Raw genomic sequence first — 23,089 nt, forward strand, 5'->3', positions numbered from 1 at the left:
ACATGATCTTTCATTGGTCGACAGGTTTAGTTAGTTCAAAATCTGTATTATATAATATATTGCCTAGTCAGCAAATGCCCAAAATATGACATAACATAATTAAAAAAAACCTCGTCATGCTCCCCAAAGAAAATTGGTACAAAAATTCTTAATCTATCTTTCCTCAAGTCAATCAGATACGGTATATAGAAGCAATGTGATGGTTCAACTCTAGTCAGCATTTGTAATCTCTACAAGCGATCAAAATAATATACTGATTAAAAACTTATGCCCCTTCCCAAGCTAAAACTAAGACCCTGAACTTTTTAGTCCTAGTCAACTAAATCAGCACCGGTAACATACTTTGCTACAAATGATATTAACCGGAAAGGAGCTCCAATCAATGGAGCATCTGACATCGGCACAGGTTCCGTATTATGACTCTCAACTGTTTGCAGTTCCAAATCTCTGAGCTCATTATCATCCAAAGGAATTTGCACGATTTGTCCGGAGTCGGCTTCTGCAGTATATGGAAGTTCAGCAGCAGGTTCAATTTCTAGAGACTCCAACTTATGGACCACTACGGACATGTTTTCGCTAGATTCAGGTAGGGAATCACTTATGCTGGTGATCACACCATTTATGGACCTGAGATCATTGTCAACAACTGAAGAAAGTGCAACTGCTGGACTTTGCCGATCAAGTTTAATGAACAACTCATTCACCTGAAGGCATCACAGCGGACAATAAATATCAAATAAAAAGAAAATTTGAGACTCTTACACATAAATGTGAATGCTTCAATATGCTTATATGTCTCAAATCACTTTGAACAAACTGATGAGTGATGACAATTAAAAATAATCTTTTCATTGCGGTAAATAATGCATACAGAACTAGAGAGCATAGCCATAAAAAAGGCAGGAAAGGGAGTTCATTACTTTCTCAACAAGATCTGCATTTTCTGTGATCAATTTGTCAACCAGCGTACATGCGGCTTCAATCTGAGACTCCAAGTTCTCACGTTCCAAAGCATGCTACATAACATATAATATGACATTTTAAAATTTTATCAATTTATTTTAAGTCATGTTTATAAAACTGACCGGTAAATATGCCACAAGAATCCTTCCCAAACCAAAATAATATAGATATGTCAGCCAAAATGAATTTAACAGGGTGGTTATATGAAGAAAACCTTTTTAATTTCATCAATTGCGTTAGCAGAGGGCATGTTACAATCATGGTTCTGAAGCTGCAATCTTAATTCAGAGATGTTTTCCAATAATTGCTGGTTTTCTTTAAATAGGCAACTCCTGGATTCTTCCACCTCCACGACCTGTCAGGCTTTGGTTTAATCTCCATATCAGAACAAAAACAAATCTTGATTACAGAATAATTAGATGACATCCATTCAGCTGATAATGTACTGCACTGTAAGGTACCAAACATATGGGTAATGCTGACTACACCCGTGAAAATCAATAAGCAGTTATTGAAGAGCTTGGCTAATAGGAAAAGGGAGCTCAATACCTGCATCTGTAGTCTTGCAATATCAATGTTCATTCTAGAGATTGTTTCTTTGGTCGTATTCTGTAAAATTATAAGCAAATATATAAATGCATGTTACTTTTAAATCAGCTGCAAATGATTGGATATCACAATCAATGCTGTCGAATAAATTTCAATATTTTTACACGCCTTAGTTTTTAGGTTAGTGATTTTTTACCTGAGGGAAAAATACGAGGTAAACAGATGCAAAATGCAAATAAATTGATTCTATAATCAATTTCCCCCCAGAGATTCCCAATTTATCCTGACCCACCACGCTTAAAGTCGCATAACAGCATAAGCATAGAAAAAGGGAAGTGAAAAAGTATACTCATATTTGTAGACATGAATTACATCGACCCTATCTAATATTTATGTCATTGAGGACAAATCATGTATCAAGGAAATTAAAACAAAGTGATCCATGTTTCTAGACTTGCTTAAAAGATGCTAAATCAATGTGAAACAGATTAACGTTTGCTTAGACATTAGACAGCATTTTTCCAAATGAACTTTTTAAAACAGAGAGGGATAGTGGATACCATTATGTAACCAAAAGGTGATTACTTACCTCTATTAGAGTCCGAGAAAATTTGTCACTTTCCAATTGTTTAACTTTTTCTTCCAAGCTTTCCTGTGATACATTCAGAAGTTACTTGACCTTGCAAATCTAAACAATCTGATTAATCTTCATGTAAACACAAGTAATCGCCAGTGGGGAAAAAAAGAGAGCATGCAAAGTATAATTAACCATCAATGAATAAACATTGGCCTCACTTCCATGTCAGCCACTGTAGAATAAGACTTGTTCCAGTTTTATCATCACCCTCTTTCATTTATAATTTGGTTATTATAGAATTGCAAGTAATACGGAAAATCCTAACTTGTCAACATGGATTGCTAAAGATACATGTTGTTTTGTGTATTTGTAAGTTATTATTTAATTAGGTGTTATATTTGATTACCTCTAATCTTGGATTAATAGCTAGAAACAAATTCCGGTGAATTTTGTTGGAATTCCATGAAATACACTAGAAAGTTCAAGATTATTGAAGTGATGATCATTTCACATGCACAATGCCAATAAAGGAAGATTTCCTGTTCTTTCATCAACTAAAAAAACATGAACCATTAAACATTACCCTTTTTAAACCCAGAGCATCATTCTCATCCAATAAGCGCTGAAGTTTCTCCTCCAAGCCAGTCTGCATATTAATGCCTTCAAGTCATACACTGTAGATGATGTCTACAACATTAAGAGGACCCAAGTTCTAACACTGAGATGCTCAATTATGTTAAAATGGCACAAAAGCACAAAGTTCCCCAAAATTGTTGCAAAGCAGCAATGCCGGAGAAAACATGAACATACACCATGGTTTTAGAAAGAGAAAAACACAGTTTTAGTAAACCTATCGTCCAATCAAAATTACCTCTTCTTGGAGATAGAGCTCTTTTTCGCTTTCTAATTCTGCAATTTTCTTCTCTAGATCAGCCTGCAAAATTTCTTGTTAAGCCAGATTGAAAACACAAAGAAAAAGTATACATGTAATGTAACACAAAGGTATTAGAAACAGAAAAGGTTCATGAAAATTTAGTTGACAATTGGGTAAATTGCTAACCTCTTTTTGCATCTGTATATCATTTTCAAATTTCAACTTTTCAACTGTTTCTTTAAAAGTACCCTGAAAACGGTCCAAGATTAAATTGTTTTCTCAGAAACATTGCACATTTACCAGAACTACAAGAAGCGTGATTAAAAATAGAAACAAGAAGAACAATCTTTTCTGACATAAACAGAAACTTAAAAACATTCTCTACACTACAATTTGAACGAATCTACAGTACCTCTCTTTCCAAAAGTGAATCATTCACATTCCTTAGTTCCTTAATAGTCTCTTCTAATATAACCTACACAATCCAGTGAAAGCAAAGATTAAAAAAAACATGATATAGATGAAAGAAGAACAGGAGTGATTTGACTGCCAAATATAAAGTAAATATATGGTCTTCTTCTATCCCACCACTTGATTGCTTTTACTGCCCATTTTTTCCAAATCAAATTTAGAAGTCATTTTTTCCTGACAATTACCCAGTTCAAATAATTTACACTACCTCTTTCTTCAAAGCTGAATTATTTGCAGTCCTTAATTCTTTCATTGCCTCTTCTAGTGTAACCTGAAAGAAAATAACATCAGCGAACACAGGAAACCACGTGTCATAATTAAGAGAAGAACAATCATTGTTTCCCCCACTTTTTAGTAGCACTATCCATTTTGTCCAAACAAGAATTTAAGAACATTTTTTTCCACCATTGCACAGCTAGAATGATTCACACTACCTCTTTCTGTAAAGCTGAATCCTTTGAAAATCTTAAATCCTTAATTGTGTCTTCTAATAAAAGCTGTAAAAACAAAATGAAAGAAAAAGACAGGAAATGAGTGAAAATAACAAGATGAAGTAGTCCCAATTGAAAATTCATGACAAATTAAACCTTCACTCTCTTTTCCACTCGTCCAAACTATCGGTAATACCTGATTTTGTATGTGCATATCTTTTTCCTCCTGTAACTGTTTGACACTCTTTCTTAAGATGACCTGAATGGAAAATTAGAATAAGTTGCTTTGTGCTTAAACAAAAGAAGAATAGACAACACCAAGTGCTGCGGAGTTAAATAAGTTTTCACAAAAGATTCATCCCCAATAATTGGATTATGTTGTAATACCTCTTTCTGTATGTATGAATCATTTTCATTCTGTAACTGTTTTACTGTCTCTTTTAATGTTGCCTGTGAAAGATTGGGATATTCCACATTAAGAAAAATTCTAAAAATATAAAATGGAGAGAGTAGGGGAAATAACAATTAATCAAATGAGTTACCTCTCTTTGGCGCCACTGATGTTCCTCAGCTTCTATTGAGATAAACTGTTAATATGAAATTTGGGAAGGTATTAAGAGTTTCGCTTAGAAATAGAAAACTTGGTTAAATTTAATCGTTCTATCTTTCTTTAACATTTGCTATCATAGAGAAACAAAAGCAGACATCATATATTTGCAAACTATCAGGCTATCACAAGGCAAAAGTTCAAAAAAATATCATTGAAAAATTGAAATGGTAACAGAATGATCAGGCTTATAGAATGAACTACGGAATGTTTCACATGTAGAAACTGCTAAATTTCTCGAGTTTCAAAGAACCATACCATTCTTGTACATAATCCTCTTAAATTTGAAACAATAAATTTCCTAGCAACAATGAAATTTTAAAGTATACCTAAATAGAATTCCTAGCATTTTTAATTTAATTATGAAATGTAGCAAAACAATAGCAAAACAAACATAAAGAGGCAACGAATTAGATACAAACTTACAGTCTCAGTTCCATTATTCCGATGTCCGTCAAAATCATGGACATAAACATTTTGCAAATCACAGTTTCGAACCACAGTTTGGTCAGCAATTGGGATGTTATTACTATTATCATCATCATTCTTTCCATTATCACTCACACCATTCTGATGATCCACACCACCAACAGCAACAGAAATGGCATCATCTTCCGCCGTTTTGCTCAGCTTATTTTTCTTCTTCTTATTTCTTTTTTTCTTACTGTTATTATCCTCCATTTCTAAAAAACAATCAGCTCAAATACCTAATCAGACTCAAATTCTCTCCCAAATTCAATAACTACAAAAAATCAGATCCAAATAAGTGATTCTCCTGCAAAACAAATCAAAAGTTTAACTACATTTTGAGATCTGAATTGGCATGTAAAGAAAAACACGAACCCTAACAATGGACATAATAGATAAACAAAATAATTTCAACAAAATTAACAACCTAATCATGATTAGTACATTATTGATACGTACTTACACGCTTAACCGCTATTGCTTTGCTTCAAAGCGAAACGTTTTTTCTGTTATCTTTTTATTTTTTGTTCTTTGCTGTTTATAGACTTTTTTTATATTGCTGCTTGAAGCCATTGTAAGAAAAGTGCAGAACGCCGTCGTATCTTAAGTGTAGGGTTATTCAGTTATTTGTGGGGTTGACAGGTGGCGTTATTGGACTAGTGAAGTGTTGTTATGGGTTAACCTAGGTGATTATTGACACGACAAATCACAGCCATTGCTTGTGTTGACCTTTTGAGTTATGAAACTAAGTGCTGCACCGACCCATTTCCGTAAGGAAATAGAAGGGATTACACGTGCTCATGGGCCGAGCTCGGGCCGGCCCATCGTATACAAGCTTAAGTACAGTCCGAGTCTGGCTTGGGCTTTATGTTTTCTACTCAAATTCGGCCCTAGCATTATGTTTTTACAAGTTCGGGCCGGACTTGAACTCGAAACATATACAGATGTAAGATATTCGGGGAAGTCATACAACCAAACCCGATACCTGACATATAACGAGCATTACGCACTAATAAATGCGCAGTTTCGTTCGTAGATCGCCTTATAAAATTTAAAAAAATATTAAACTACTGTTTCGATAACATATCGCAATCACCAACCAATACATCACCCTCAACTCTATCTGGATTTTATAATATTAGAGATAACATCTAAAGCATCTGACTCAAACATCACATTGTCTCAACCTTTTAATCAGCTTAAGGGTTCACGAAATACCCAACTACTCGGTTGTCCTTACACCATGAAGACATACAGAAAACACACTACATGGCTTGAATAATTACACCATGTTCATCACGTAAAACACAGCCCACCCTTATCTTCCCTTCGGCTTCAAACCTGGCTACATCTACTTTCGTTTTCACAAAGCTAGCTGTTGGACATCGCCAAAAGTTATTACCTTCATCCTTCCCTACTCTTAGCTCGCCATGAATGGAGGACCTCAATCTAGCAGATTTCCACGCCAATATATGTTGGCTCACCGTGTTAATGGTATTAACCGTGTTATCACCTTGCTTCCCCCAAACAATATTATTCCTATTAATCCAATGTCTCCAACTGATAATCGCTACCAATTCAGCTTCCTCCCCTTTCAACTCATACAGCCAGCTACGACACCAGTCTCTAAAATTCAAGCCATCATTAGTACGTACCTTCAGACCAGTTAAACCCCAGCAATTCATAGCCATAGTTACTAACAAGATGACCTGCTGATTCACTCATGCGGTTACACACTTGGCAGCGCTCATTAATGAAGACCCTTTTACCTGCTAAAGAATAAGCGGTAGGAAGGAATCCCGAACCTCCCTCCCTTAGAAAACTACAAATGTCCAGAGGAATATGTAAGTTCCTCAACTTATTCCAAAAAACACCATAAATCTCATTTTCACCAACAACCTCGCCTCTAATACTGCAATAAACACTACGCACTGTAAACTTTCTCTTCTTCTCAAGAATCCACGACCACGAATTACTCGTGTCCCTCAAGTTTATAGGAACCGCTAACATATTATTTGCGTCGATCAGGTTAAAAATATCTCGCACAATACTCTCATTCCATTGCTTTGAACTTTTATAAAGAAGTTGGCAAATCTTAGATCCCTTTAAAGATACATTCATCTCAGTAGTTACAAAACCCGACTCCTTTGCTTGCAACCAAGGGGAAATCCAAATAGTCGTAGACAGACAATTGTCGATACTCACTCGGCCCCCTTTGACCATAGTCTCTTGAGCTGCGAAAATGCTTCGCCAAACGAAGCTCGGATTGCTACCCAGCTTGGCAATTAGTAATGAATATAAAAATTTAAATTAAGTACATTTCTAAAATTAAATTATGCACGCCAAAGCTATTTTTTTTGGTTTTAAGGCTGACACAAAAATTTAAATTTGAAAGAGTTAAAAGCATAAAATAGCGGGTAAAACAAATTTGGGAAAGAGCATAAACAGTGAAACGGATAAGCCTGTAATTATTTTAATTTATATTTTTTAATTAATAATAAAAATAATTAAACAAATGAGACTGGACTATAAATCCAACTCCGACGAGTGAAATGGCTTCCTCTTGCCTCTGCGACTTTTTTAGTTTCTCACTGCAAGGGGAAATTAATAATTGTAAAACAAATTACAAATCTCATTGAGTGGGAAATCGGCGATTCTCGAAGCTGTTGCTTTGGATCTTTGTTTCCACCGATATTTCCGTTCCGATCGGCGATTTTCCCATTCCATAAACCCTAATTTTCCCCATCTTCTGGTATTTTTTTCCTCATGTTTTTCTTCTCAATTTTTTTATTTTGATTTTGTATAAGCGTTGACTGTGTTTATTTACTGTTTTTTAGCTTCCAGAAGCAATCATGGCTTCAAAGCGTATTTTGAAGGAACTGAAGGATTTGCAGAAAGATCCACCTACTTCTTGCAGTGCAGGTATTATTCTCCTTACTTTATCATAGTTTAGGTTTTCATTGTTTACTGATTTATTCTTGTAGTATTAATTTAGGACTATAAGCATTCATTTTACACTGATTGTGTTTGGATTTTCTTCGAGAGTTAATTTTGTTTTGGTTTTTAATATGTTTGAGAGTAGCTAACAAAGAAATTGTATTGAGTTGTTGTTGGGAGAATTTTTTTGGATAAATATTAGTTGTAGTTGACTTTTTTTTGTATCTGATTGATTTATTAATAAGTTTATGTAACTTACTCTCTTGTGCAATATTACGTTGTGTTGTTGTTTATTTGTCATGCCATAAAATTCAACATGTTTTCATTACAGTGGTCCTTCGCAGCACTCCTACTGTAGGCATCCATTGCCTATGTGTTGCCAATGTTTTAGTTTAATGGGTTTTAAGCTACAAATGTTTTAGTTACTAGGTTTTGAGATAAATTATTATTCTTCTCTCCACGTAGGAATCTGCATGTTGAAATACTGACTGAATCTAGTTTGCATTCTCTATTTACCATTTTCGACTGTAATCTGCCCTACTAATTGGTTTTTCCGTTGTCCTGCTCCATCTATCTCATTTCATGTTTGAGTAGGGAGCTCCAAATTCTTTTCTTGTGTAACTGTCTTGCTATATTTTGATGGCTTTTGCTGGCTAGCTGTTTTTTGCAACTGGCCCCGTGTGAGTGGTCTGTGTTGAATCGGATATGATTATTATGTTCTGCCCTGAAAGTTTATCCGTATTTCAATTTATTTATGATCATTGCAATCTGGTTTTACACTATCTCATTCTGGAGTGTCTTAACCTCTGGATTCATGGTTTTCTGGTAACAGGTCCTGTAGCTGAGGACATGTTCCATTGGCAAGCAACAATCATGGGACCCACTGATAGTCCATATGCAGGAGGTGTATTTCTAGTTACAATCCATTTTCCTCCTGATTATCCTTTCAAGCCTCCAAAGGTAAGTGCTGTGAATTGGGAAATAATTCTGGTTATATCCTTAAATGGTGTTGGTTGGTGATTGGAATCTTGTGCAATTGGATACTAGAGACTGTCTTGTGATGTTGTATGCACTAATTTATTTGCTCTCAGGTTGCATTTAGGACCAAGGTCTTTCACCCAAACATCAATAGCAATGGAAGCATTTGTCTTGATATTCTCAAAGAACAATGGAGCCCTGCTCTTACCATTTCTAAGGTTTGATTTATATTCACGAGCTTATGCTAATAATTTTGTAACTTTGTTGGTTGGACCAGTATTGAGAACATAGAATGTAATCTCATTCTATTCCTATATCAGTAGTTAAAGAAAATGATGGCATTTGTGTACACCTTTTTCTCTTTTTCTTTTGCCAAATAGTCTTAGTGATTGGTGTTGGTTGTTTACTTAACTAACCTCGTAGTCTCTCATGCTACTATGCTATTATTGTCAGTGCCTTAATGTATTGTAATTCCATTTCAAAGTTTGCCTTCAATCCTCAAAATTATACTACAGTTAAAAAAGCTCTGCAAATGGTAGAAATGTTGCGTTAGCGATTGGTGTTGGTTGTTTACTTAACTAACCTCGTAGTCTCTCATAGCCCATGCTAGTATTGTTGCAGTGCCTTAAGGTTATGTAATCCCCTTTCAGAGCTTACCTCCAATCCTCAAAATTATACTGCAGTTAAAAACTCTACATGGTAGAAATTCTTTCATTAGTTTTTATCATCTGAAATTCCTTGCCGACTTGTGGTAATTTATTACTTCAATACCTTTTAGAAGCTGAATTTAAAACTTAGCTACCTGTCTCACCTAAAAAGGAACCAAGGGGAGATTGACTCAGATATAAAGATCTTTTTATGCTGATAGTTAAATAGGATTTGAAAATTTTCTGAAACTGCTTTCTTTTTAATCATGAACTCAGCAACATTATGAGTTAGTAAAGCTAATTTTAATGTCTTCGAATGATTTATCAGGTACTGCTCTCAATTTGCTCATTGTTGACCGATCCAAATCCCGATGACCCTCTTGTACCAGAGATAGCACACATGTACAAGACCGACAGAGCTAAGTATGAAGCAACTGCACGCAGCTGGACGCAGAAGTATGCTATGGGATGACAGTTGTTTGGGATACTGTATAATTGGGGGTGGTGTTGAAACTGTTGTGAAATGTATGTACTGGGTTTAAGATTTTGGGTGGGGATTACCAGATTGGCTAGAAAATAACTGTATGATGAGGATGTTTTATTTAAATCTAGACAATGCTCTGTTTGAAGCTCTTATCTGTATCAAACATATGTGCAACACTCTTGTCTTCACCCTTATGCTTTCCATTTTCTTATTGCTAGTTCATTGATGTCAAAATGGAGGCTTAGTGCATTAATTTTTCATATTTTTTATATTCCACTCGTGCAGTGGGTGTATGGCTGATACATGGTTCGGTCAGTTATGATATACTCGACTTCTTTTTTTGTCTGCTTATATACATTAGAAATGAATAAATAATTAGGCAGGAAGGCACCAATCGGGTGGCATCAAGAGTGGGCTTCATAATTGTAACTAACACGCAATTGTTCTCTTCTTGATTGGTGAAATTCAAATAAAACCAGCCATCCACCAACTCCATCACTCTGCCTATTTTCTTCTTCTTCTGAATTAGAATCCGATTAAATTAATTTGGCTCTAATAAAGTTAATACAGAGTCTTATATTATTTCTAATTATCACTTAATGCACATTTTAGCATTCATCTGAATTGAATCAAATATAGACCTTTTAACTTTTATTGAATACAAAGGCAAAAATACTGAAAACTCCCCCACCTTTGAACTTTTTTTCAATTCCACCACAACCTAGGAGAATTCTCAATTGCACCCTATTTAGGGTTTTCAGTTTTCATCTGTACCCTAAAATAAAAAAAAATTGATAATTTAATTAATTTAATGATAAAATTATAAAAACCAACTAAATAGAGGGATTGTATCATTATTTTTTCCATTTGAAAAAAACAAATAAATTAGTATATAAAGGATTAATTTAAACTTTTTTTCTAAATAAAAAGAGGTCATTTTAGTCAATTGGGGGTACAGACGAAAACTGAAAACCCTAAATAGGGTGTAATTGAAAATTCTCCTACTTGGTGGTGCAATTGAAAACAAAGTCAAAGGTGAGTTTTTTTTTTAAGTATTTTTGCCATTCCAAAACATTCATATGTTTCCAGAAAGTTATTTTTTTTCCGAGTTTTACTATTCTTTCAAGTTAAATGAATTTAAAATTGATTCCATCTATCAAATTAGACAGTAATTATACTATAATTTAAAATAAAAACATTATTTACTTTCTATATTTAAGTTAACATTTTTAGAAAAGAGAAGTATATTTATGGTGTCTGAATTTTTTTAAATCAACTATGCAGTGTCTAATTTCTTTTTCCTTTCAAATCTTTGTTTCAACTTTTTGAAAATATACTAAATAAGTAGTGTTAACCGTTTTTCAGTAATTGGTGTGCTAAAAAAATAAAAGTAAACTTCATATTTGTTTACATTTAACTGTCATAAAATAATAATAATAATTTGTGCAAATTATAAATTTTCAATTTTTGGTGTTAATGTACTTTTTAAAGGTTGAAACAAAAATTCAAAACAATTAACCAAAAAGTTAAGACTATTGCCTATTGGTACTTTTTTTTTCTTCTTCATATTTTTAGTAAAATTTGGACCACTACTTCAATTTAAACGTGTAAATCATGACACGAGCTTTCATACAATAATTCAAGGGTGGGATGTTTCTGCTCCAACTATTTATAACCTCGCTCCATCTAAATATATATATATATATATATATATATATATATATATATATATATATATATGATAAGACTAATATATTATTTTATAAATAAAATATATAGAAATTATATAATTTAATATAGTTGGAGAACATTAAATTAATTCCATAAATAATTTAGAAAAAAATAAAGTAATTGTTAAAAAAAATAAACATTGAAATTTTTCATTACTAACTTCTAAGGACAATTTGTAACAAATGCATTCAAAAAATACAATACTATAGAAATGAATATTTCCTTTAACGTTCAATAATCGTGTTGACAATCAAATTAAATAGTAAATAAATTAAAAAGACAGACTAAAATATTAAATGGCATACGAAATTTAACTAATATTTCAAAATTTATAGTAAAAATAGGGCAAGTATATTATATAGTATAGATATTAAAAAATTCAATTAAGAACAAACTAATTTAATTACTACTGAAATGCGGTTATTAATAATTAGAGTGAAAAATGTCTATCCATTACTGAATCATCATAGCTTCTTAAAATTGTTAGGTACTGGAAGAGTAGAATTGAATTGACCAATAATTGAAACAGCTTTGCAATATATTTCCAACACATAAATTTCCTAATTTGTAGTGCCACAAAGACAATAAGTAAAGAATATTAGGTAACCCCTACTATTTTTGGTAAAATAAAATGTTTGGGGCCATATTAGTAATTCGCCAAATAAAATAATTAAATTAATTTCCAGCTCAAAAGTTCCGCAAGAAATTATAAATTATTAGTAGCAGTATAAAACGATCAACGATGTTCGTCGTGTTAGGTCAATGAATCGTCTCCTTCATTGAACATTTTATTAAGTTAGTTATTTGAAATTGTATTGGATTCGATCAAAGTTTAGTTATAGAATTCTAGGGTTTTTGATTTTCAATTCAGAGAATCGTCGTATTATTTTCTGTTAAAAAGGTAACGTTATCCACATTTCGTTTTTATTTCCATAAATATAATTTGGTTTATTTCTATAAATCAGAGTTTAATTGATGGTAACGTGAGTTAATTAGCTTATGATAATTAATGTTTCTTTCAGTTATAATCCAAGCCGAGAAGAGGAAAACAAATCACGTGAGGTAATTATTAGGTATATCTTTGAATCTGTAAGTTTCCTTTATTAATTGATCATCGTTTGGCTCTCAATTTGAGATGTTGATTGTTGATTTTTCATTTTAATTTCTGTTTGCTTTTATTTTTTATATAATAATGTTATTCAATTTGGAAAAAACTTATAATTCTATAATCTGAGATTGAATTTAGCATTTAGGAAGATGCTGATATCAATAAATTATGGTAACTTTAATTCTTAAATCATTTCCTTTTATACTCCATGCAGAGTCTTCATCCCAGTATTGAATGCTTTTGTCTATTTAATTTATAAAACTGTTCTTTTTGTTTCATATTGAAGAAGAAAATGATGTTTTCCGTAGAAGGATGAATTCAAACTAGGTTGTGCTTATTGCCAAGTTCTGCTGTAATGTATGTAATCAAGGGAGAAGCTAAAGATATTTTAAAAGGGGGACAAAATCTAACAAAAAGAGTCAAACATAAATACATGTAAAAAAAAAATAGAGCAAAGGTGGGCAATTGCCAACCTTTGCTATGATGTGGCTTCGCCACTGTCTGTAATGTCTCCTCCTTTAACTAGCACTGGAAAGGAGCGATCTTTCTTGCATTAGTTCATTAGAGCATGTTGTGCTTTTAGTTATTAGGATGGGAAATCTGATAGATAATTGTACTTTGAATATCAGTTAATGTTCATATCTAACAGCAAGTCGGCATTAATTTGGTGAAACCATTTCTTAATAACAGTTTACACATCTTATGTGCTGATAGCCTCCGGATTTTATTTTTGTCTTGTGTTATATACGAGATATGATTTTTTTTTATGATAAAATTGTCTCCTTAAATCCATTTTGTTTAATCTGAATTTGAAATAAAGCAGAATTTTTTTGTACATGCACATTTGTGCACACAGATATCCTCTTACATTGTATATTTCTGAATTCTGATGGTTTCACCTTATAAATTTTGAATGTCAAGGTTATCTTTATGATTTTTGAATGTCATGGGTTTCCTATTAGTTTTGAATGTCACAGTTTTCCTTTATGAATTTTGAATGTCAGGTACCTTTGTTCTGCAGCTGTTGACGATTAATTATTTGGCTATTTGTAACAAATATGGGTCAGTGCATAAGCTTTGACAGGGTAAGTATATTCAATTGTTGTCTACTACAGTCATTGTAATCAAGAATAAATGATATTCTTTTATCTGAATTGAGTACTGACACCTTCTGTGGCAACATGATGTCCTTTCACTTTGCTATATAGTAATGAAAATTCTAATTCAAACATAAACTAATAAACTATTTTATGTAGCATATTAAACATGTTTGATTATTTCCTGGATCATTGCATTTTGATCTTTAGCTTTCTTTGCATTAGTTGTGTGATTTGCTTCCTCTGACGACTGATGGTGCTATTCGAACTTGATAGTCACGTTTCCTGTGTAACTAAATGATTGCTGAAATGTATACTATCTAAAGCGAATTGCTGGTTTCTTAGTTGGTATAATGTTGAAGAAAAATATTTTTGTAGGCGGGCAGTTACTTTTGGGACAATGTAGTAGGGAAGAAACTAATATGGCTGAATACAGTCCCTTGCAAACTTGGAAAAACCATTTGATGTTGGACTTGCTTTCTGTGATTCTGTAAATCACTTGATCGACTAGTTTAAATGTCTGATTCTCTAATAAGCTCAATTGCAATAATGTGCTCTTCATTGGATTCTGAGGTTTAACCATTCCTGAAAATTAGGCACCGGATGATATGATTTAATTGTTCATGGAAATTGTGACACTCATAGAAATTTCTGAATATGTAGCTACTAACAATAGTTTGTTATAAAAGGAGAGAAAACTTCCTGTATACTATACATTATAAGAGACATTATGTGGAGTTCTAAAGGTTTGCATCAGTCCTACAGCTTATAGGATCCAATTAAATATATGAATGTTAGTCATAATGGAATCTTGTAGTGGAAGTTCTGACATGTTGAGAGTCAGTGGCGGAACAGGATCCCTTTTCAGTCGGGGATAAATAACATGTGACCACCTCTGACCTTCCTGGCAGCTCGGGCCTAACCTCATTCTAGCCCTGCCTTCACTACAAATTTTACCTCTATCTTTTGAAAAATTTCCGAGGGCAATCCGGGCTAGGACTGCTGAGAGTTTAATATGTTGATGAACAGTTAAATTAAATTGGGATTAACTGAAACAATTTTGAAAGAGCAGTTGTTGTTGAACAATTTGTGCTGTATGAAATTCTGGTAAGTTTTCCACTTTCGAATACAGAATTTGGTGGCATAGAGCTGCAGCATTGTGAATGAAAAACCGTCTAATCAAACAATTATATTTTTTCTTAAAAAGAAGATAAGAATTGTTCGTTTCGCTTGTTGTTGCTATCGACTTATTATTTTAGTAGTCTCGTTTTAAAAATGGATGTATTGGGTTCAGTAAGATGGTCCTTTTTGCTTACTTCACTTCTTTAACTTTTGCATCTCCATTTTAGTATTGTAGCCTTGTTTCAAAGGATTAAATTGTGATTTCCATCAACGAGCATCGAAGTAGACTTCATTTGCGCATGGCTTCATTCTTTCTGATGGCAATGACAGTATATAAATTTGCATTTCATTTGTAGCGTAACAATGATGATGACTCAGATCAGCATGTTGAATTTGTTGGTAGTAATGTGCACCTTGTTACTAACAAAGAGAATTGGGAAGAGAAGCTCTCAGAAGCCAGTAAGGATGGAAAAATTGTAAGTTATCTTATCCCATAGCGAGTTTTTTTGTTTTGACCATCGCATCTATTATGCAAGTCTTATGTGCCTGTAATTTAACTTGTTTTTAAGAATGTGAGATCGGTAACCAGGTGACGACTCTATAATTTAGAACTGAAAGTTATTAATCTCATATGGCTATTGGCACCATTTTTTTTTATTTTTTTTCAATTGATGTCGTGGAAGAAGGTTTTTATCTGTCTGGTAAGGTGTTGTTCAGTCACTTGCTTTTTAAACCCATACTGATTACTGATATTTAACAGGTTTTGGTGAATTTCAGTGCAACATGGTGTGGTCCATGTAGAATGATTGCACCATTGTACCGTGAACTTTCCGAGAATTATCCTTCTATTATGTTCTTGTTGGTTGATGTTGACGAATTAGCTGTAAGTCATAAAATGTAGTATTTATTTATTTCCAGTCTTTGAGAAAAAAAAATTAGTTGCTCAGCTATAATGCTTGGAACCATACTTTCAAGCCCTTTTAAACGACTGCCTGCTATGTATGTTACTTTCTGTCACCATCCATCTAAATTTTAAAAGGCTTAACTCGTCCAAAAGCCATGAGTATTTAGTTTACTTGGTCCTTTAACCAAAATTTTCGATTTAAAAGAGTCCATTTACTGTTAATTTTGTGTACTCGTGCTCTTTTTTTGTATGGAACATCATTGTGTTGATTTGCATGAAATAGCGTGTTTTTTATTATTCTGTCCAAAGACCACGAGTACACAAAATTAACAAAAATGGCATTAAAACCGAAAAATCTGGTAAAAACCAAGTAAAATAAAAGCTAATAGCACATGAACTTTTGGATGGATTTAACCCTTTAAAAGGGCCTTGCGATGTTTTGCTATATATTAAGATCATCCTGGTCTTGTGATCTTGAATTTTAGTTAAGTCAGCATTTCAGATATGTAGTCTTTCTTTTCCAATGGAGTATGCATTCGTTCAAATCGAACCGAACTAAACCAAAACTTTGATTTTTTAAAATCAAACTGAACTGATTATTTCAAATTGAACTGAACAAGTCGGTTCGGTTCAATTTTTGTTTTGGTTTGCACCAAAAGTGAACCGAATTTTTTTTACTCCTAAACTGAACCAAATCAAATTTGTCAGTTTGGTTCGGTTTGATCTTTGCACACCACTATTTTTCATTTGGAGAATAGATTGTAGCAGAGTTTGCTCAACTTTGATGATGGTAAACTGTAAATTGTATCGTGTAATGCAGGACTTCAGCAGCTCTTGGGAAATAAAAGCGACTCCGACATTCTTCTTTCTGAAAGATGGGAAGCAACTTGACAAGCTTGTAGGAGCCAACAAGCCAGAGCTACAGAAAAAGCTAGTTGCTGTTATGGACTCGGCGGCGGCAGATGGTAACAAATGATGTTATTCTGAGAGGGGCAGCAATTAGCATGTATTATGTTATTGTGTGTTGAGTGTTGTTGTAATTGGCAGCCTTTTTGTTTATAGATTTTGGTGTGTCATGTAAATAGGACGCCATGAAAATTTTGGGACCTATCAAGACGAGTAAGGGGTCATGTTGTATTTGTCTAGCAACGTTGCTCTAGAAATATGCAAGTGCTTTTGATTATGCTATTTACCTTGTTTTTATCTTTCATTTTTACCAACTTTAGAAACCTGAATTTCTTTTTTGTTTTCGAAAAAATACAAATTGATTTATGAACTAAGAATTATGAACACTAATATCTAGAACTGAATGAATTGCAAATCAAATGAAAACGAGAGAAATATGAATAATGGATTTAATCGAATAGAAAATTAAAATATATTTTAAAAAAGAGAATGAAATTGATTACTATAATAGAGAATATATATATATATATATTGTAAACTCGTATTTTTTTTATATTTTATATATTTATGTGCTATTAAGATAATTAAATTATGTGAGCTCAGTTTGATTGAAAAAATGGACAAAAAAAATGTGATATGTTATTCCTTCATTAATGAGAAGCACGTCGCTGATGTAATGGAAATTTTGGCCTATTGTAGGAGAGCCATAGAGGTGTTAGGTAGTTTCCATTTTCTGTTAGGGTTGGGTTGTTTTACTGATTATAAAAATGGAAAGCAGCAATAGGTGCAAACAAACCTCTCCTCTCCTTTGGAAGTCCGTGTGGACCAGTCCGCTGTTTGCGAAATTGATTTTTTTTTTTTATGATCAACGGCCAAAATGAATCATCCGTATACCAGTCTATCACATTATGACACATTATTAAAATAGTGGCATTATCGTAATTTGTTTATTATTTATTTATACTTCTAAATAATAATATTACGATTAGTGCCATTATTTTAATGACGTGTCATAATGTGATAGGTTTAGTCTATGAATGATGTGTTGGACCGAGTCTATCTAATAATTTTTTCAAAATAAACACACAAAATTCAGATTGTTGCTTATAGACCTAATGAATTAAATATTTTCAAAAAGTTATGTATGTATTAGCGTACTATGCCCGTTTTTTTGTCAAGTCATCAAGATTGATTTGTTCATTTTTATGAATTTCTTACAGCTGTGGTCGCTTCCGATAGAAGTTAATAATAATATTGACTTTTCTCTCAAAAAAATGTATATATTTTTTATTCTCACTTTTAATTAATTGGGTATATAAACACATTATCAATCAAATTCAGGAAAGAAATTGTGCTTGACGTTTATATATAAAAAATGTTCCACTTGATTATAAGCTAAAAACAATGAACACATACTTAAATCAGTGGAATTTTTTTTATATATGTAGTCCGTAAACTATGCAAAAATCTAAATCAACAACATCCAATAACATCTTCTTTTTTAAGAAAAAAGAGGAAAAATAATCCATAAACAATCGAATTAAGCAAATTATTAGTTTTGTGTAACATTAGCAATTCAGAAATCTATAATAATAAATACTCCCTCCGTCCATTTTTAGTTGTCGCTTTAGGTTAAATTGCTAAGATTAAGAAAGTGCTTCTTTTGTCTTAAATTATAAACATAAAGACTACTATAACCCTATTTATAAACTCCACTATTGAAAAATTTAGTTTTGAAAATAGAGTTATTAACCCACTATTGGATGATTTAGTTTTGAAAATTGAACTACTATTTAATGAAGTGATTTAATAAGAAGGTCAAATTTGGAATACTAGTGTAAAAGTCACATAGAAATCCTAAAATGACAACTATTGATGGACAAAAATATTTGCCTAAAACGACAACTAAAAATGAACAGAGGGAGTAAACTAATCTGCCCGTTAGGTTAGTATACAAATCGATGAGGTTGGCCTCTATAGACAAAAGTCAAGCTATACTTAATAAATACAATTTTCCCATTAAGAGCTCCCCACGTTTTGCCAGCTGATTCATACTCTTTCTTACCAATTCCATTTCATTTTCCAACTATCAATATGGCCCCACTCACATGCTAATTTATTTTCTTTCATGTTCTTCGTTTCAATTATAAAACTAACTTATCAAGCTGCTTGACGAGAAAACGACGGTAATCTTGCAAGACCTAACCAATGGTGTACAAAAATCGAACCGAAAAATTCAATTTGATTTTAAAAAATCAGTTTGCTTTAAAAAAATCAGTTTGTTTTAGTTCAAACGGAACGAAAAAAACTAATCAGATCAGCTAGTTCTGTTTGATATTCGTTCCGCTCGATTCAAACAGATTGCACACCTTTACTAAATAAATGCATGTATGATTTGAATAACAAATAATAGTTGCTATCACTACCAATGTCAATACAAGTTACAAACACCTTATTTTTACACTCCTTTTCAAGTAATTGTACATACATTTCATCAAAACATAACTTAATCTTGTGAACAAATAAAATAAAAAATAAAATAAGAGATTAAATGACTTGCCAAAGACATTCCCTGTATCATCAACACTTTAATAGAAGATGGAAAATTGACGATTTTCGAAAACCAAATGATTGATCCTTCTAATATCAACGCCCTTTCGGGTTCATGATCTGAGAGAAAACAGCACTCGGTGTCAACCCATCAGAGTCTTCGCTCGCAAGACTCCTACCGCCTATACTCATGCTCATTCCGCTGCTCCTTGAATCTGTAATATTGCCATCAAATCCTGGGGAAGCATCGGGATCTTTCTTTCCCTTTAATGGCATCTCCTCCCCGTCAAGTCCACCAATGCCCTTCCCGCTCTCTTCTGCACTCTCTTGTAGCTGCAGAGCAAACTCCAGGTTCCAGAGCACGTCGCCCATCGATGGCCTGTCCATGCCCACATCGGACACACACTTCATCGCAGTCTCAGCAAACTTTTTGAAGCATTCTGGTGCAATTTTCCCCTTAAGATAGGGGTCACCAATCTGATCAAGAATGCCTTTTTTGTGGCAATGAGCAGCCCACTCTGCCAAACTCACTTGCTCCTTTGGCAGAGTCGGGTTTAGAGCTGGTCGAGCACATATGATCTCGAACAGCACAACTCCAAAAGAGTAAACATCGGACTTTTCAGTTAGTTGCTGTCGCCTGAAGTACTCCGGATCCAAATAGCCGAAACTGCCCTTCACCACAGTGCTGACATGAGTGTGATCTAATGTAGGACCGGTTTTCGACAAGCCAAAATCAGAAACTTTCGCAACCCATTTCTCATCCAAAAGAATGTTAGTTGTCTTAACATCTCTGTGGATAATAGTGTATTTGGCCCCAGTGTGGAGATAGTGTAAACCGCGAGCAGCGCCAATGCATATCTCGAGCCTTTGCTTCCATGGTAGAGGTGGCTTTTGGGTTTTGTATAGATGCTCACGCAATGTTCCATAAGCCATGTAATCATAAACAAGGATCATTTCACAGTTCTCTTCGCAGTACCCGATCAACGAAACAAGGTGACGGTGTCGAAGTTTGGAAAGCATTTCAATTTCGGTCTGGAATTCATTTACACCCTGCTCCGAAAGTGGATTACCACGCTTGATTGCAACTGTAGTCGTCCCACCATCGATTTCTCCCTTGTAGACTTTACCAAAACCTCCCACTCCAAGGAGCAGAGCCTCATCAAAGTTATTGGTAGCAGCTTTGATCTCTGCAAATGAGAAGTGGCGGCAAAGATTCGCAGGTAGAGAAGAAGCATAACTTCCTGTCGTGTTTGTCTTGGCCGAACCAGCTGAGTGAGAATTTCCGTACAAAGAAAGAGGCAGCCACCCAGATGGTCCATCACTAGCACTTGATTCCCGTCCATTCCTTCGATGACGAGTTGCAGCAATAACACAGAAGCCAATGACAAGAGCTAGAGCAACTCCACCACCTATACCACCGGCTATTACTGCTGTCTGATTCTTAGAGTTCTCTGAGCGTGATGATGGTCTAACATAAGGGTCAATTTTATCCGGTTTAATAAGAGGGGTCGGATTAGGCCCAGCAAGATTACCATCACTTCTGCTGAGTTTAAAAATTTCCACTCCATTCAAGATAGCATCATAATACTGAGATTTCAAAACCGAATCAGTATTTGGATGAAGTGCCAACCAGAGATCTTGCTGAGGGCTCTGACCAGAAACAAACACCACATAATCCCTATGCACCGGAACTCCATTGCGGTTATTGGCCCAGGCAACCACATCAGCTTGATCCTCAGCTGTTTGATTGTTGAGGAAGATGGTGAACACTCTCTGATTTACCTTAGTAATATTTGCAGCCACTTCACAGAAATGAAGCCTAACCAAATAATTGAAACCAGTGTCTACACTGAAAATCCATGTCAAGTTGTAATTCAAATTAATGTAAAGCGTCGGCCCCATTGATCTAGCAGTAGCGTAGACATCTCTCGGTGCAAGATAAGGAGGCACAGGGTCTTTAATCGTCATGTTAGAGTCAGCAGTCTCCGAAACACCAATAGCTGCCCCATAAATATACGGCTGATCATCAAACCAAGACCGAAGCATCCCAGTATCTCCTGATGGCGAGATAACATTTCCACCCACATTTACCCGATATACATTCTCAAGCGCAGTACTGTTATCAACATAAACCGGCGATTGATCACCCACCAACAGCAATGTTCCATCACTATTACCATAAATATCCGGCATCGAGACAATCTCAATCCCGTTAACAAACGCATACGACTTCGGAGCGTTAGCCGCAGGACTAAACGTTAAATTCAACGAACCGCCATCTACATTGATCGAATACTCCTTAATAACATAAGCATAATTCAAACCAAGTGTTGTCTGAACAACACTAAAGTTATTCAAAAGAGTAAAAGACCCAGTTGAGACTGAAAACAGAGCATCAGAGGCATTAAGACCACTGTAAGAACTCGGATAGAAGTACAAACGAACGAATTTTCGACCCGCCGCTAAAGGGAAATTATAGGTGAAATTAGAATTGAAGACACGAGCAGTCAAGAATGGAACTTGAGAAACTGCTGGATCTTGAGTAAGAGCCGGAGATATAGTAGAATCATCGGAGGACAACAAGAATTTAGAATTTTTATCAGAAGTCCATTTCTGACCATCATTATCTGAGCTATCAGAAGTTGCCCCACAATCTAACAAGATTTTATCAGTTGGGACATAATTTTGCTGACCAAAAACAGCAAGAATTGTTGAAGACAAACAGATTAAGGCAAGAACATAAGAAGAAGAAGGAAACAACATACCCATCTTCTTCTTCATGACGAAGATAAAGATTAAACAAAGTTGAAAACGAAAAGATCTGAGCTTTGAAGTTAGTTGAAAGCAAAATCAAGAAATAAAAAGACTCAAACTTTACTCTATTAATGGAAACAAAGACTTGAAATTTGAAAGACCCAAGATAAGAAAAAGGAAATTACACAAAACCCAGATCCAGAAACCCAAGTAACTAAAGATTTAGAGGGTATGAAAAGAAAAAAAGTGGGACTAGAATGCAAGAAATGATCAGATTCAAAGAAGGAGACCGAGTTCTTACCGAGTAATGAAGCACTAAACAGAGCAGACAGATCTTTTGGAGAGAGAGGCTGTGATGGGTTAGAATTCAGACAACCTCACCCATATGAAAGAAGAAGAAACCAGAAAACGAAATTTAGTCAATATTATTACCAGTTAGTTGTGAGTCACTAGCTAAGTTAAATTTATTTAATTAAGACATTAATGATTAAACATTTAACATTTGAAAATTGTTATTTAATACTAATAATTAATATGGACAGCAAAAGATAAATAAATGGAAACAAAAAAAATGATTATATAAGGGGGAAATGACGGAAATGACCTTAGAGTGGGAATAATAGTTTTGCCATTTGGGAATTGGTTGGATGACAGAACGGCGGGGAAGTGAAGACAGATAAGTGCAAAGCCGCGTTCGATGGATGAGACGGTGTGCCACGCGTTTTGTTGTTGTGGTTCTACTCTCTTTTGCTTCTTTATTGTCTTCAAATTTTTGAACGAAGGATCATTTTACCCCCTGAACTTGGCACAAAGTATCAAAAACGTCCAAATTAGCAAAACGGGATCACTTTTACCCTGAACTTGTTAAAAATGGTACAAAAACCACCCTCCCCACTCTCACCCAAGAGAGTGAGATACACTCTCCGGTATT

At 34.2% G+C, this 23,089-nt stretch overlaps 5 protein-coding genes across 8 annotated transcripts; 2 read left to right on the forward strand and 3 right to left on the reverse strand.

Moving 5' to 3' along the window:
- Positions 1–99: 99 nt before the first annotated feature.
- LOC126664861 (uncharacterized) lies at positions 100–5,512 on the reverse strand. 2 transcript variants are annotated; one of them, XM_050357454.2, is made up of 16 exons: positions 5,404–5,512; positions 4,899–5,247; positions 4,408–4,452; positions 4,253–4,315; positions 4,062–4,124; positions 3,869–3,931; positions 3,643–3,705; positions 3,376–3,438; positions 3,150–3,212; positions 2,961–3,023; positions 2,673–2,735; positions 2,102–2,164; positions 1,513–1,572; positions 1,178–1,318; positions 921–1,016; positions 100–704 (listed from the first exon to the last, which is right to left on the reverse strand). In XM_050357454.2, the coding sequence occupies exons 2-16, from the start codon at positions 5,151–5,153 to the stop codon at positions 312–314; spliced, it is 1,557 nt and encodes a 518-aa protein (XP_050213411.1). In that variant the 5' UTR covers positions 5,154–5,247; positions 5,404–5,512; the 3' UTR covers positions 100–311. The 2 variants fall into 2 exon arrangements, with proteins under 2 accessions (XP_050213411.1, XP_050213410.1); XM_050357453.2 differs by having other exon boundaries at positions 5,400–5,507.
- Positions 5,513–6,205: 693 nt separating this feature from the next.
- On the reverse strand, positions 6,206–7,163 carry LOC126682906 (uncharacterized). The gene is made up of 2 exons (XM_050378710.1): positions 6,642–7,163; positions 6,206–6,595 (listed from the first exon to the last, which is right to left on the reverse strand). The coding sequence occupies exons 1-2, from the start codon at positions 7,161–7,163 to the stop codon at positions 6,206–6,208; spliced, it is 912 nt and encodes a 303-aa protein (XP_050234667.1).
- A 330-nt stretch (positions 7,164–7,493) lies between these two features.
- On the forward strand, positions 7,494–10,174 carry LOC126664321 (ubiquitin-conjugating enzyme E2-17 kDa). The gene is made up of 5 exons (XM_050356667.2): positions 7,494–7,692; positions 7,778–7,862; positions 8,710–8,837; positions 8,969–9,073; positions 9,831–10,174. The coding sequence occupies exons 2-5, from the start codon at positions 7,793–7,795 to the stop codon at positions 9,972–9,974; spliced, it is 447 nt and encodes a 148-aa protein (XP_050212624.1). The 5' UTR covers positions 7,494–7,692; positions 7,778–7,792; the 3' UTR covers positions 9,975–10,174.
- Positions 10,175–12,446: 2,272 nt separating this feature from the next.
- On the forward strand, positions 12,447–17,136 carry LOC126664473 (thioredoxin H-type). Of its 3 annotated transcripts, none has more exons than XM_050356868.2 (6): positions 12,447–12,618; positions 12,740–12,806; positions 13,830–13,910; positions 15,401–15,520; positions 15,805–15,927; positions 16,769–17,136. In XM_050356868.2, the coding sequence occupies exons 3-6, from the start codon at positions 13,884–13,886 to the stop codon at positions 16,922–16,924; spliced, it is 426 nt and encodes a 141-aa protein (XP_050212825.1). In that variant the 5' UTR covers positions 12,447–12,618; positions 12,740–12,806; positions 13,830–13,883; the 3' UTR covers positions 16,925–17,136. The 3 variants fall into 3 exon arrangements, with proteins under 3 accessions (XP_050212825.1, XP_050212823.1, XP_050212824.1); XM_050356866.2 differs by having other exon boundaries at positions 12,448–12,618; positions 12,740–12,790; XM_050356867.2 differs by having other exon boundaries at positions 12,448–12,618; positions 12,740–12,779.
- Positions 17,137–19,248: 2,112 nt separating this feature from the next.
- LOC126685835 (receptor-like protein kinase FERONIA) lies at positions 19,249–22,645 on the reverse strand. Its single transcript, XM_050379809.2, has one exon. It carries the CDS (start codon positions 22,183–22,185, stop codon positions 19,501–19,503), a length of 2,685 nt encoding a protein of 894 aa, XP_050235766.1. The 5' UTR covers positions 22,186–22,645; the 3' UTR covers positions 19,249–19,500.
- Positions 22,646–23,089: the final 444 nt, after the last annotated feature.

Source organism: Mercurialis annua, linkage group LG1-X (genome assembly GCF_937616625.2).
Source record: "Mercurialis annua linkage group LG1-X, ddMerAnnu1.2, whole genome shotgun sequence".
Lineage (NCBI taxonomy): Eukaryota > Viridiplantae > Streptophyta > Magnoliopsida > Malpighiales > Euphorbiaceae > Mercurialis > Mercurialis annua.